We start from the raw sequence: 13,083 nt of genomic DNA on the forward strand, positions 1-13,083 counted from the left end.
ATTGCTAAGCACATCATTAAGACAATTTAAAAGCAATTTTCAGCTTATTTAGTTTTTTCCGAACCCTCAGATTCCAGATTTACAAACATTTTTTTTTTTTATCTAAGCCAAACTAACCTAACAAAGTAAACATCAATTGAAAGCGTATACAGTTTAAGTGTCAGTTTAAAAAAATTGTCACTTTTAACTTCTTTTTCCTTTGTCCTTATATTGTTCCTTGAATCCCTTTCTCATATTTTTGAAGCAAGAAAACAACGATGCACAATTTAAAAAACACCCAGACTATGTATTTAAATATAAAGAATGGGTAATTGAAAGTTTGTCTTGATTATTTGTATTGTTGTTGCAGTAGTTAAAAATATGAATAGTCATATGCTGGAAAACATACAACTAATGCATGTTGCATTTACATCAAGGTCAAGTGCAAAGTCGGCAGTGCATTGAGGACGTGATACGATTTGCTGCAGAAGAAAACCTTTTTCTCATGTCTGACGAGGTGATTTATATTATATTATCTATATGAACAGATAAAAGTTTTGGATTTGTTTACCTATTTAAATAAATAAAAAACATTATTTATATTGGTATTATTATTTATTAAATTATTATTACACATTTTCAATATGCTCTGCTTTATCCAGGTCTATCAGGACAACGTTTATGCCGACGGATGCAAGTTTTACTCTTTTAAGAAGGTGCTGTTTGAAATGGGTCCAGAATACTCTAGTAAAGTGGAACTAGCTTCATTTCACTCAACATCAAAGTGCTACATGGGAGAGTAAGTGTCCAACACAGAATAAACATCAAATGTTATTTGTAAGAATTATTCAGATTCCTTGTTTTGTTAATAACAATTTGTAGCTCACTCAAAAATTATTGTAATGAAGAGCAATCAGTCTGAGTGATCAGTTTAATTCAAGCATTCTCCATTTTCTTAACCCACTACCTGTAATCTAGTTTCTTAGTTTCTCAATGGAAAAGGGCCTCATCATCCAAATGCAATATGTGTCACAACACACTGAGGAGTTGACACGAGAAGTGTAGAAATCAGTGTATCAGCAGTTTATTGAAAACAACAATGTATTTAAAGTCTTAACTGTTGAATGAGAGTTTGTGAAAGAGATGGAGAAACCAGGTGCAGACACATAACACACATGTAGGGAATCCAGGAGCACGAGGAGCCAGGAATAAACACTGACACACTGGAGCAGGAAAAACGCTGGTGCAGGTGAAGCACTGGAGATGGGATTGGGTGAAGCTCAGGGTGTGAGTATCAGGACCGACACTGGTGCAATAGACTGAGGTGTGTGTGCGTGTGTGTGTGTGTGTGTGTGTGTGTGTGTGTGTGTGTGTGTGTGTGTGTGTGTGTGTGCACAGGTGCTGGTAATTTAGTAATCAGGTGAGCATGAGTCCAGGTGAACCGGATAAATTCAACGACTGCCTGACATTACCCCCTCCACCAGGGGCGGCCCCTGATGCCCTAAACTAGTGGTACAGGTTTTCAGTAATGACACGTGGAAAGTGAGGTAATTCTATGCCTGGGCTGAAGTTGGAGCTGATACGTGACCTCATTCATCTGCCTCAGAATCTTAAAAAGGACCAATGTAGCAAGGACTCCGCTTACAATGGGAGACAGAGTCACAAGTCCTTGGTGAATAACCATTTGAGGTCTCCTTCTTTGTACCGAGGAGTGGGGCATTGTCTGGCATCTGCGAACCTCTTGTTCCATCTCACCATTCTCTGGAGTTGGATATGAGCTGTGTCCCACACTCTCTCGCTCAACCTCTGATGGTTCCTCCGCCCATGGGAACAAAGGTGGTTGGTACCCAAGCATGCACTGGAATGGTGTCAATCCTGTGGACTCTTTTTGTGCATAGGTTTGTGCATACTCGGCCCAGGGGAGGAATTGGCTCCAGATGTATTAATCGTCATGGCAGCATGACCGGAGGTAGCATCCGAGTTCCTGGATATTTCGCTTAGTATGGCCATTCGTCTAGAGGTGATAACCTCAGGAGAGACAGACAGTAACACCCAGTAATTTGAAAAAGGCTCACTGAGGGTGGCAGCATGTGTTCAGCCCGCTCCAGCCAGTGCCGCTACTCTTCTAGAGCAAGCTTGAGGGCAAGAAGTTCTCTGTTCCCAATGTCATAATTCTGTTCCGCGGAGGACAACTTCTTAGAAAGGTAAGCGCAAGGATGCAAGCGTGGAGGCTCACCGGACAGCTGAGATAGCCCAGCCCCTACTCTGGTAGTGAAAGCATCCACTTCGACAGTAAACATACTATGAGGGTCAGGGTGTTTCAGGAGAGGGGCTGTACTGAAGGTGTTCTTTCGAAGGCTTCGTGGGCCGGCTTGTCCCAGACCAGGGACTTGGGGTTTGCCGCGAAGGAGGGAGGTCAGGCGGGCAGTTTTAGAGCTGTATCCTTTGATGAATCTTCTGTAGAAGTTAGCAAAGCCCTGGAAGCGTAGGAGTTCTTTGACTGTACTGGGTTGTTTCCACTTATGGATGGCTTTTACCTTTCCTTGGTCCATTTGGATGCATTCGGCAGAAATGATGTACCCAAGAAACTGCACAGATGGTTGGTGGAACTTGCATTTTTCTATTTTCAAAAACAGTTGGTGCAGTCTGAGACACCGAAGAACTTCGTGACGTGTTGGCGATGTTCAGTTAGATTCTTGGAGTATATGAAGATTTCATCTATGTAAACGATCACAAAGTGGTGAAGAAACTCTCTGAGTACCTCATTCATAAATGCTTGGAAGACTGCTGGTGAGATGGACAGGCCGTAAGGAATCACCCGGTATTCATAGTGGCCGGCCAGAGTGATGAAAATTGTCTTCCATTCACCCCCTGCCCGGATACGAACCAAGTTATAAGCACTCCTCAGATCTAGTTGACTAAAGATGCGAGCTGCACTGGGTTTTTCCAAAGCAGCTGGGACCAGGGGAAGTGGATACTGCTGGGGAATTAACAGTTTACAGCACGGTAGTCGATACAGGGACGCAGACATCCATCCTTCTTACGAAGTGGACAGTGAGGTGGACGGTTAAATTAATCCCTGTTGGAGCACCTTAGACATGTAGTCCTCTATTGCCTTGCACTCCGGGATAGATATTTCCTTTGGGGAGTTTAGCGCCAGGCAGAAGATTCAGGTGGGACTTTCAGTGGGCATTGGACTGCAGGGCTCTCGATGCTGGTAGCCGCTATGAGGAGAGACATAGACCTGGAGACCGGGGGCTTAACAGGTACAATGCAGTTCTCAATACAGTTTACTCCATCATAACAATTCAATTCAATTCACCATTAATTGTATAGCGCTTTTACAATGTAGATTGTGTCAAAGCAGCTTCACATAAAAGATCACAGTAAATTGAAATAGCGTAGTTCACTTTTCAAAGTTTAAGTTCAGTTCAGTTTAGCTCAGTTCAGTGTGGTTTAACAATCAGTACTGAGGGTTCAAACACTGAAGAGCAAATCCATCGACGCGCAGATCCCGAACCATGCAAGCTAGCGGCGACAGTGGCGAGCAGGGGCGTCGCTAGACCCAAATCTCCAGTGCCCCAGTAAATGCATTAAGAGAAATGATTTACTTCATATGCAAGTGTATTTATTAAGAGTGGTAATTCCGAAATAAAGACGTTATTCTCTATGTGCAACTGAACCAACACTGGTGAAAGCAATGTGTTTAATCAAATCTGCATTTCTGCCGGTGCGAGTCCCGGTAGTTAACATGCACGGCAAAAAAGCAGGCTACTTGCTTGTCACACGCTGCTCATGCGTTATAAAAGCGGCATAACAGCCTTTTTTGTTTTGCAAGCCGACAAAACTAAAGTTTAAACAATATGATAGTGATCTTACTAAGCATGCCTCCTGATAGATTTTTTGTATGAAGCAAAAAGGACGGATGACGAGTCAGAGGTAAGACTTAATAAACCTAATTCTCTGCCATGTGTCAAGTCAAAGACAACAGATAATTCTATAAAACATATTTTTTGTATTCTATTGAATCGTCTATATATAATTTCATTCAAATTTAATTAATATTCATGCAAAAGATCTTAGCATATCACACCAGTTGTGTCTAATCATTGTTTTCCAGTTACATTTAAGATTATTTAGAATAATAGTTGTATAATAACAAGAATGATTTTATTTATAATAAATATTTCTTAAAAAAAAAAATATATATATATATATATATATTTTTTTTTTTTCATATATATATATATATATATATATATATATATATATATATATATATATATATATATATATATATATGGGGGGTGTGCCCCAGCAGAGCTTTATGTCTAGCAACGCCCCTGGCGGCGAGGAAAAAACTTCACCAATTGCCGAAGGTAAAGAAAAAACCTTGAGAGAACCAGGCTCAGATGGTCACAACCATTTCTCCACTGGAAAAACATTTTGTGCAGAGCTGCAGTCCAAGTGCCAGAGCCTGGAAGCTGGACCTCAGCGGAGACTCGTCTGTCCCTGGAGCGTCACAGGAATCAGTCTCATGCTCTCCACTCCTCCATGACCACCACAGTAGCAGCTCAGGATACAGCCTGGTCCAGGATATGGAAACCTTGGGATCATCTCGTCGCTGGTCTTGGATCGAATCCGTGGCGCTGCGTGGTCTGAGGGTCTCGGGATGAGTATTCCCAGGTGGAAATAGAGAATAAAGAGAATAATTAGCGTAGCTGCTGCCAATAAGTAATAATACTGTTTGTCTAAGTTTAAGAGAAGATAATTGTTGGTCATCCAGTCTTTAACATCTTCAATACACTCAGTTAGCTTAGACAGTTCATAGTGTATATAAATGAGATGAAAACCTGTGAGGAGCACATTCATGTATCATGCAATGAGTGATGCAATGAGTGTATGCTTTACTAAAGAGATAGGTCTTTAATTTAGTTTTGTACTGTGAGAGTGTGTCAGAGCCTCAGACGTTATCAGGAAGGTTATTCCAGAGTTTAGGAGCCATAAATGAGAAGGCTCATTTGAAAAAAAAAAAAACTGGGTGTGTTTATATCACCCCAATATAACAGTCTATACACTATACCCGCACATATGTCTGTCCAAAAAGCTTGAAAAGTAGATTTTTCACCATAGGTGCCCTTTAATAGAGGATGCTGGACAGCCAGCAGTCAGAGCATTACAGTAATCCAGCCTTGAAGTCATAAAAGCATGGACTAGCTTTTCTGCATCTGAGATGGATAGCATACTTCGTAACTTAGCGATATTTCTCAGATGAAAGAAGGCAGTTTTTGTGACATGGGATATACGATTTTCAAAAGTTAAGTTGCTGTCTAGTATGACACCCAGATCTTTTATAGTAGAGCTAATGCTAACTTTGTATCCCTCTAATTGTAGGTCAAGTTGTGAGATATGCTGTGTACAGGATTTAGGCCCAATAAGTAATAATTCTGTTTTGTCTGAGTTTAAGAGAAGATAATTGTTGGTCATCCAGTCTTTAACATCTTCAATACACTCAGTTAGCTTAGACAGTTCATAGTGCATATAAATGAGATGAAGAAACCTGTGAGGAGCACATTTATGTATCATACCGCTAAGTGATGCAATGAGTGTATGCTTTACTAAAGAGATAGGTCTTTAATTTAGTTTTGTACTGCGAGAGTGTGTCAGAGCCTCAGACGTTATCAGGAAGGTTATTCCAGAGTTTAGGAGTCATAAATGAGAAGGCTCAACCTCCTTTGCTCGACTTTGCTATTCTAGGTACTACCAGAAGGCCTGAGTTTTGAGATCTTAAAGAGCGGGTTGGATTGTAGCGAGGCAGAAGGTTGGTTAGATAAACAGGAGCTAGATTATTTAAAGCTTTATAGGTGAAAAGCAATATTTTAAATTTAATACGAAACTTAGCAGGCAGCCACTGTAAGGAGGATAAGATTGGGGTGATATGATTATATTTTCTAGACCTGGTAAGAACTCTGGCAGCTGCATTTTGTACTAGTTGAAGTTTATTAAAGGGCACCTAGGTTACCCCTTTTTTCAGATTTAATATGAGTATTTTGTGTCTTCAGAATGTGTCAGTAAAGTTTCAGCTCAAAACACCAATCAGATTTTTTATTATACCTTTTATAAGATTCTATTTTATAAATTTTTGCACCAGGCTGTTTTGTTGTACTACACCTTTAAGGCTAGTCCTCCCCGCCCACCCTTTCTACGTGCCTTTTAGCGTGCCTTAATCGCCTCCCTCGGCTGCGTCAGACAACAAAAAGACATAAAGGAAGCAGATCTCATGTAGCATTTGTGAGAAATACTACAGTAAGAACTTTACCAATTGGTATTTGATGCATTTGTTGTGTTGAGTCAACTTAACGATGAGCCGCACACAATGTCGTTACAAAGTTCAAACGCACACACACACAGATTCACACACACGCAGCACAGGAGACACACACACACACACACACACACACACACACACACAGACAGAGCACGCGTTTAGCTCTGCATTTTTTTTGCACGCATATGTGACAGGATACAGGTTAATCCCCACTGCTGTATGAATATCTGTTATGTTAATGTACAAAATAAACCTGATTTAACATCCACAAACCGAGATTGAAGCATCTTCCTTTATAATTGTTCTGACACGGCTGTGGAGATAAAGTAAAGCTGAAGTGAATCGCTGTAAATCATTACACACGTGCACTGTTTTAAAACATGTTAAACTTGTAAAACTCACTCTTCTTGATCCCATTTGATGATGATTGATGATCCTGTTAATGACATGTTAATACGTGCAGCTGTCAATCAATTCGGTGGGCGGGGGGACTGCACTCCTACATAAAGTTGCAGTCGGTCTGAAAACTGCCCCAATTGGTCCACCGTTTTTATGTTGTTAATTTGAAAAAAAAAGCACTGGGTGTGTTTATATCACCCCAATATAACGGTCTATACACTATACCCGCACATATGTCTGTCCAAACAGCTTGAAAAGTAGATTTTTCACCATAGGTGCCCTTTAATAGAGGATGCTGGGCAGCCAGCAATCAGAGCATTACAGTAATCTAGCCTTGAAGTCATAAAAGCATGGACTAGCTTTTCTGCATCTGAGATGGATAGCATACTTCGTAACTTAGCGATATTTCTCAGATGAAAGAAGGCAGTTTTTGTGACATGTGATATATGATTTTCAAAAGTTAGTTGCTGTCTAGTATGACACCCAGATCTTTTATAGTAGAGCAAATGCTAACTTTGTATCCCTCTAATTGTAGGTCAAGTTGTGAGATCTGCTGTGTACAGGATTTAGGCCCAATAAGTAATAATTCTGTTTTGTCTGAGTTTAAGAGAAGATAATTGTTGGTCATCCAGTCTTTACCATCTTCAATACACTCAGTTAGCTTAGACAGTTCAGACGTCTCATCAGGTTTAGTTGAAATATGTAATTGAGTATCATCTGCATAGCAGTGAAAGCTGATCACATGTCTTCTAATAATGTCTCCCAGGGGTAGCATGTTGTAGTAAAGTTCGTTGTTGTGGGAAGAAGAAGACAGGGTCGGTGATTTAGGTAAGCACAAATCTTTTATTTTGTTTTTCTCACATGTGTAGCTGTACGTGCGTGCGAGTGTGTGTGAGCTCTCTTCTCCCTGGTCTGCTCCTCCCGTTCTCCTTAAGAAGGGAGTCTCTCCGGCCCAATAATTAGAAAGACAGGTGTTATTTATCATTTCTGATTGACCTGCTGATTAGCCGCTGGGCTCAGAGCATGCTCTCCCCCTTTATTGGGTGTTCGATCACCCTCACCTCTCCACACATGTATATTGTAAACAGCAATGGGTCTAAAACTGATCCTTGAGGCACCCCATACTTTACTGGGCTGACTTGTGAAGGCTGTCCATTAATATTCACAAACTAGTTACAGTCAGCTAAGTATGACTTAAACCATTGGAGAGCCTGTCCCTGGACACCTGTAGACTTTAAGCGATTTATGAGGATATTGTGGTCAATAGTGTCAAATGCTGCACTAAGATAGAGTAAAACTAATAGCGAGATGCACCCTTGGTCAGCAGCTAAGAGTAGATCATTGGTTATTTTCACTTATGCAGTTTCTGTACTGTGATGAGCCCTGAAACCTGACTGAAACACAACACTTCAAAAACATTGCTCATCTGCAGAAAAGAGCATGATTGGGCAGAAACAACTTTTTCTAGCATTTTAGACATAAATGGAAGATTTGAAATAGGCCTATAATTAGCTAAGTTGCTGGGGTCCAGTTGCGGTTTCTTAATAATAGGGTTAATAACAGCTAGCTTGTAAGGATTTGGAACATAGCCTATAGATAAAGAAGAGTTGATAACGTTAAGAAGAGGTTCTCCTATAACAGGTAGCAGTTCTTTCAGTAATTTTGTTGGAATTGGTTCCATCATACACGTAGCTGGTTTAGAGATATTTATAATTTTATCTAGCTTTTCCTGTTCTATGATTTTGAAGCACTGTAGGTTATTTTGATTCAATGGAATGTTTACTGGATCTGAAGCATAAGGCGGTGCAGAAAGTTTAACATCTTCTATTTTCTGTCTAAAGCCTTCTATTTTATCTCTGAAAAAAATTCATGAAGTAATCACTACTAATTTGCAGTGGAACATTTTGTTCCAAAGATGACCAATTGTTTGTTAATTTAGCAATGGTGTTAAATAAGAATCTAGGATGTTATGATTCTTTTCTATCAGTTTGCGGAGATGCTCGGCCCTGGCAGATTTTAGAGCTCTCCTATAGCTGGACATACTGTCTTTGTACGCAATTCTAAAAACTTCTAAATTAGTTTTTTTTCCATTTACGTTCCTGGGCACGGGTTGCTGTTTTGAGAGCACGAGTATGACTATTATACCATGTTGTAGTTTTATTCTCTCTAGCCTTTTTTAATTTGATGGGTGCCACAGCAGTTAGTATGCTAGTAAAGATATACAAAGTAATTTCACTTTGTTCCCACCTAATGTCTGGAGAATTATGAGCTATAACTAGGGGAGTCCCAGAATGATATTGACGGTGGATTCCTCCAGTACCAGAAAACTCAACTCCTCTTGATGAAGACAACTGATCTGAAAGGTGACCACAGGGGAGTGATATCGTACCTTGCCTCATCCTAGTGACTTTCCTTGTATGGCTTCAACTGAGTATAGATGATGTTACTAAGCAGAGGATCCAGAATCTATGAGGGCTGAGACAGATCGAGAGAACACTGGAGTTTCACTGGGCATTCCTTGATGAAGTGACTAGTCTTTCTACAGTATAAGCACTCCCTACATGATATGAGACAGGCCCGTTCTGTCTTGGAGAGGCCAGTAGAATCGACCTGCATGGGTTCTGGTCCTGGAGGGCAGGCAGCGCTGAAAGCAGACTGGTGAGCGGTTTCATGAGTGTGGCAAGCGGTTAAGAGTTGAGCTATGTGGGTTGCTCGTTGAAGGAGATTTTCAATACCGATGGTGTCATCGTAGATGGCCAAACCTTGCCTGAAAGCGCATATGAGTGCTGTTTCAATCCACCCGCTAGCCACTCAAGCCAGTTCAAAACTGTAGAGTGTAGTTGAAGATTTGTAGAAGTTCCTTGGCGGATGTTAAACTGCTGATCGGAAATAGAAAGTGCTCCTGTAGCCACACTGAAAACTTCAGTAAAATGGTTGGTGAACAGCAAATATGTTGAGTTGATTATTGAACTATTGACATTCCATATTGCTTTTGCCCACAGGAGAGCTTTTCTGGTTAGCAATGAAATCAGGATGGCTACTTTGGATCGCTCAGTAGGAAATTGACCAGGATGCATCGCAATGTACAAATTCACCTGTAACAGAAAACTGCTACACTCAGCTGCTTCTCCAGAGTAACTATGAGGGACTTACTGAGGCCGAGGCAGTCACTGGGCGTTGAAGTGCGGGAAGGAGTGAAGCCTTAAGTGCGTTGACCAATTCGGTGTCATGTGTCCAGGATCCATCTCTAATTCTGTCTTCGGTCAGCCTCTCTGTCACAGCACACTGAGGACTTGACACGAGAAGTGTAGAAATCAGAGCAGTTTATTGAAAACAACAATGTATTTAAAGTCACTGGTGAAACGCTGGAGATGGGATTGGGTGAAGCTCAGAGTGTGAGTATCAGGACCGACACTGGCGCAATGGACTAAGGTGCTTTTTATAGTGTGTGTGTGTGTACATGTGTGTGTGCGCAGGTGCTGGTGATTTGTAATCAGGTGATTGTGAACGGGTGTGCATGAGTCCAGGTGAATTGGGTGAATCCAATGACTGCCTGACAATATATGATTTACACCAGTCTAATATTTGGTGAAGTTACAAACCAATACATATTTCCAAAACAAGTAACGGGTTGATTTTTTTGAGCAATAGCATCATGTGTTATCTGTCAATTACAAACACTTCTGCAAGCAATTTAAAGATTATAGTATGAAGTATAAGTGCCCTAAAATAGATCAAGTAAATATCTGTTAACCTGTCTGTCTTGCTTTTTCAAGGTGTGGCTTTCGTGGCGGTTACATGGAGGTGGTAAACCTTGACCCTGAAGTGAAAGTTCAACTTACTAAGCTGGTGTCTGTGCGTCTGTGTCCTCCGGTGCCAGGACAGGCTCTTCTAGATGTGGTTGTTAATCCACCTCAACCAGATGAACCCTCATATGACACATTTATTAAGGTCTGCAACATCCCATTGATCTAAATTGCTTACTCTCAACATTAAAATAACTGTAATACGTTATATGTAAAACCTCACAATAATAATAATTATACTTCAAAATCTCTGAGCATTACTGATGTTCTTGACTCATCTATGTACTCTCAGGTGCTATGTTGAGGTCCTCAGTTCACAACAACCATCTGGTCTGTCAAGTCACAACAAAGTGATGTGTCTTTTAATTTAGATTTAAACTGACAGAGTATTTGTCTTCTGAAGTGTGCTACCAACACTGTCCTAGAGTTTAGGCACACATTAAAAAAGATCTACTGACTGCAGTGAATTTTGATATTTTAGGTATAATCAATTTTAGGGAATTATTTGAACATAGTGGATGCAAAGAGCTGTATTACAACAGGAGCTTACACAAATACTGGTGACAGAAGCCCTTTACATTTTTTGAGGATTAACAACAGGCAGTTTATAGGTGTTAAGAACATATACTAAAAGTTATGTTTATGCAATGTATACGCAATGTTTTTTTTTTTTTAAGGTTTTTGTTTATTGCATTATTTATCAGTTCGTGACTGATTTGCAAAAAAATCACGTTATATGTTCACATATCTTACCTTAATTTTATACAGCTATTGAGCTAACATGAAAATGACCATCATATTTCCTGGTTTCTCCTATAAGGCTCGCCCTCAAAGGGCTCTGATTAGTCAGATAACCTAATGTGTTGTGATTGGCGGATCGGCTTTACGTCACCAGGAAATATCATGGCTCTCTTGCATGCTGTCTGTCAGACTGTAATAATGTCAGTGAGGAAATGGGCTGGCCATGCAATTGTTTAATTGGTTACAACAGCTTTTCTCAAAGTGTGGGGGATTTCACTGGTGGGGAATGAAGTCATGGCAGGTGGGGTATGGCAATTATTAGGAAAATTGTCTTTTATTGTTCTTTATGTTTTGATGATGCACTCAAAGCAATGTTGCATATCTGTCACAGAAAAACCGGGACACAGATGGTATGTTGAAAGTTTAAACAGTTTATTTAACAGGATGGCAGAACCAGTCGTCGACTGCCAGAACATCAGAGGGTACCCCTGACCAGGGGAATAGAGGGGGTTGGAAACCGAGAAGAGCATTAGAAGAGCGTGAGTCCTGTGGCAGGTTGGCGCAGGGAATTTTGCGCATACTTGGCCCAGCCCAAAAACTGGTTCCAAGAGTGCTGGTGACCATGACAGAAGGTTCGTAGGAACCGCCCCACCTCCTGGATCTTCCTTTCAGTTTGTCTATTTGTCTGCGTGTGGTACCTCAAGGACAGACTGACGGTCACACCTAGAAGCCTTCCAGACACTGGAAATAAACTGGGGACCTCGATCTGAAATAATATTTTCAGGCAAACCATAATTGAGGAATACATGATTAAACAATAACTCGGCTGTGGTCATGGCAGTGGGTAACACAGGTAGTTGGATCAATTTACAAAACTTATAGAATCTCTCTACAATGACCATAATGCATGTGTTACCGCAGGGCAGGGGTACTAGTTTTCTGGCAGGACGATGATGGGGAGTTTTTCCATGGTGCATTCCTTCCTGCTGCATGAACCTCCTCACATCCTTTGCCATTCCTGGCTACCAGAAGTGGTCTTTAGCAACGACAGGATCTCATTGGCCCCGGGAGTGAACAAACTGAATGAGTGGGGTAAATTGTGTTCTGGGAATATATTGCATACCAGGAGGACAGCCCAGCAGAATGGCTTGTGACCTTTCTTGAGAGGTTGGAAGGGTCTCCCACTCAATGGGGCTAACAATGAGTTTAGACAGGTTAATGGGTTCAGGATACTTGGACGAGTCATCGTCTATACAGACAGGACAGGGCATCGGCTTTGGTATTCTTCTTTGCTAGAAGGCATGAAATAGAGAAATTAAACGTGAAAAATAGGGACCATCTAGCTTACTGGGGATTGCGATGATGAGCTTCTCTCAGGTATTGCTAGTTCTTATGATCTTTGAAGTTCTCTGTTTCCCATATCATTGTTAGATTTCACCAGGCTGAACTTATGGAAGAATAAGGGGCATGAATGGAGCTTTGGTGGTAACCCCTGCTGCTGTCAGAGAATGACCCTTGATCTGGTGGTGGAAGCATCTACCTCAACGAAGAATAGCTGTTCAGGATTGGGATGTACCAAGAGGGGGCCTGTGTAAAGGCTTTGAGTGTGTGGAAAGTATGAATAGCCTCTTTGGATCAGATTAGGGACTTGGGTTTTCTCTTGAGAAGGCCAGAAAGCTGACTAGAGATTTGACTATAATTTTTAAAGAACTTTCTATAAAAGCTAGCAATCCCAAGGAAGGATTGTAACTCCTTGAAGGAAGAGGGTTGTGGCCAAGATGTGATGGCTTCCACCTTTCCCTTGTCCATCTTTACACCGTTCTCGTTGAT

General features: G+C 41.0%; 1 protein-coding gene across 3 annotated transcripts in view; it reads left to right on the plus strand.

Moving 5' to 3' along the window:
• The window catches only part of si:ch211-217a12.1 (alanine aminotransferase 2-like), a 59,068-nt gene that overhangs the window by 20,528 nt on the left and 25,457 nt on the right, over window positions 1-13,083 (plus strand). For all 3 annotated transcript variants that reach the window (XM_056469703.1, XM_056469705.1, XM_056469704.1), the window contains 3 exons: window positions 417-496; window positions 642-778; window positions 10,483-10,657. In XM_056469703.1, coding sequence (XP_056325678.1) covers window positions 417-496; window positions 642-778; window positions 10,483-10,657 — 392 coding nt within the window. The remainder of the gene's footprint in view (window positions 1-416; window positions 497-641; window positions 779-10,482; window positions 10,658-13,083) is intronic.

The sequence above is a fragment of the Danio aesculapii genome, chromosome 12, assembly GCF_903798145.1.
Source record: "Danio aesculapii chromosome 12, fDanAes4.1, whole genome shotgun sequence".
NCBI classification, from domain to species: Eukaryota; Metazoa; Chordata; class Actinopteri; order Cypriniformes; family Danionidae; genus Danio; species Danio aesculapii.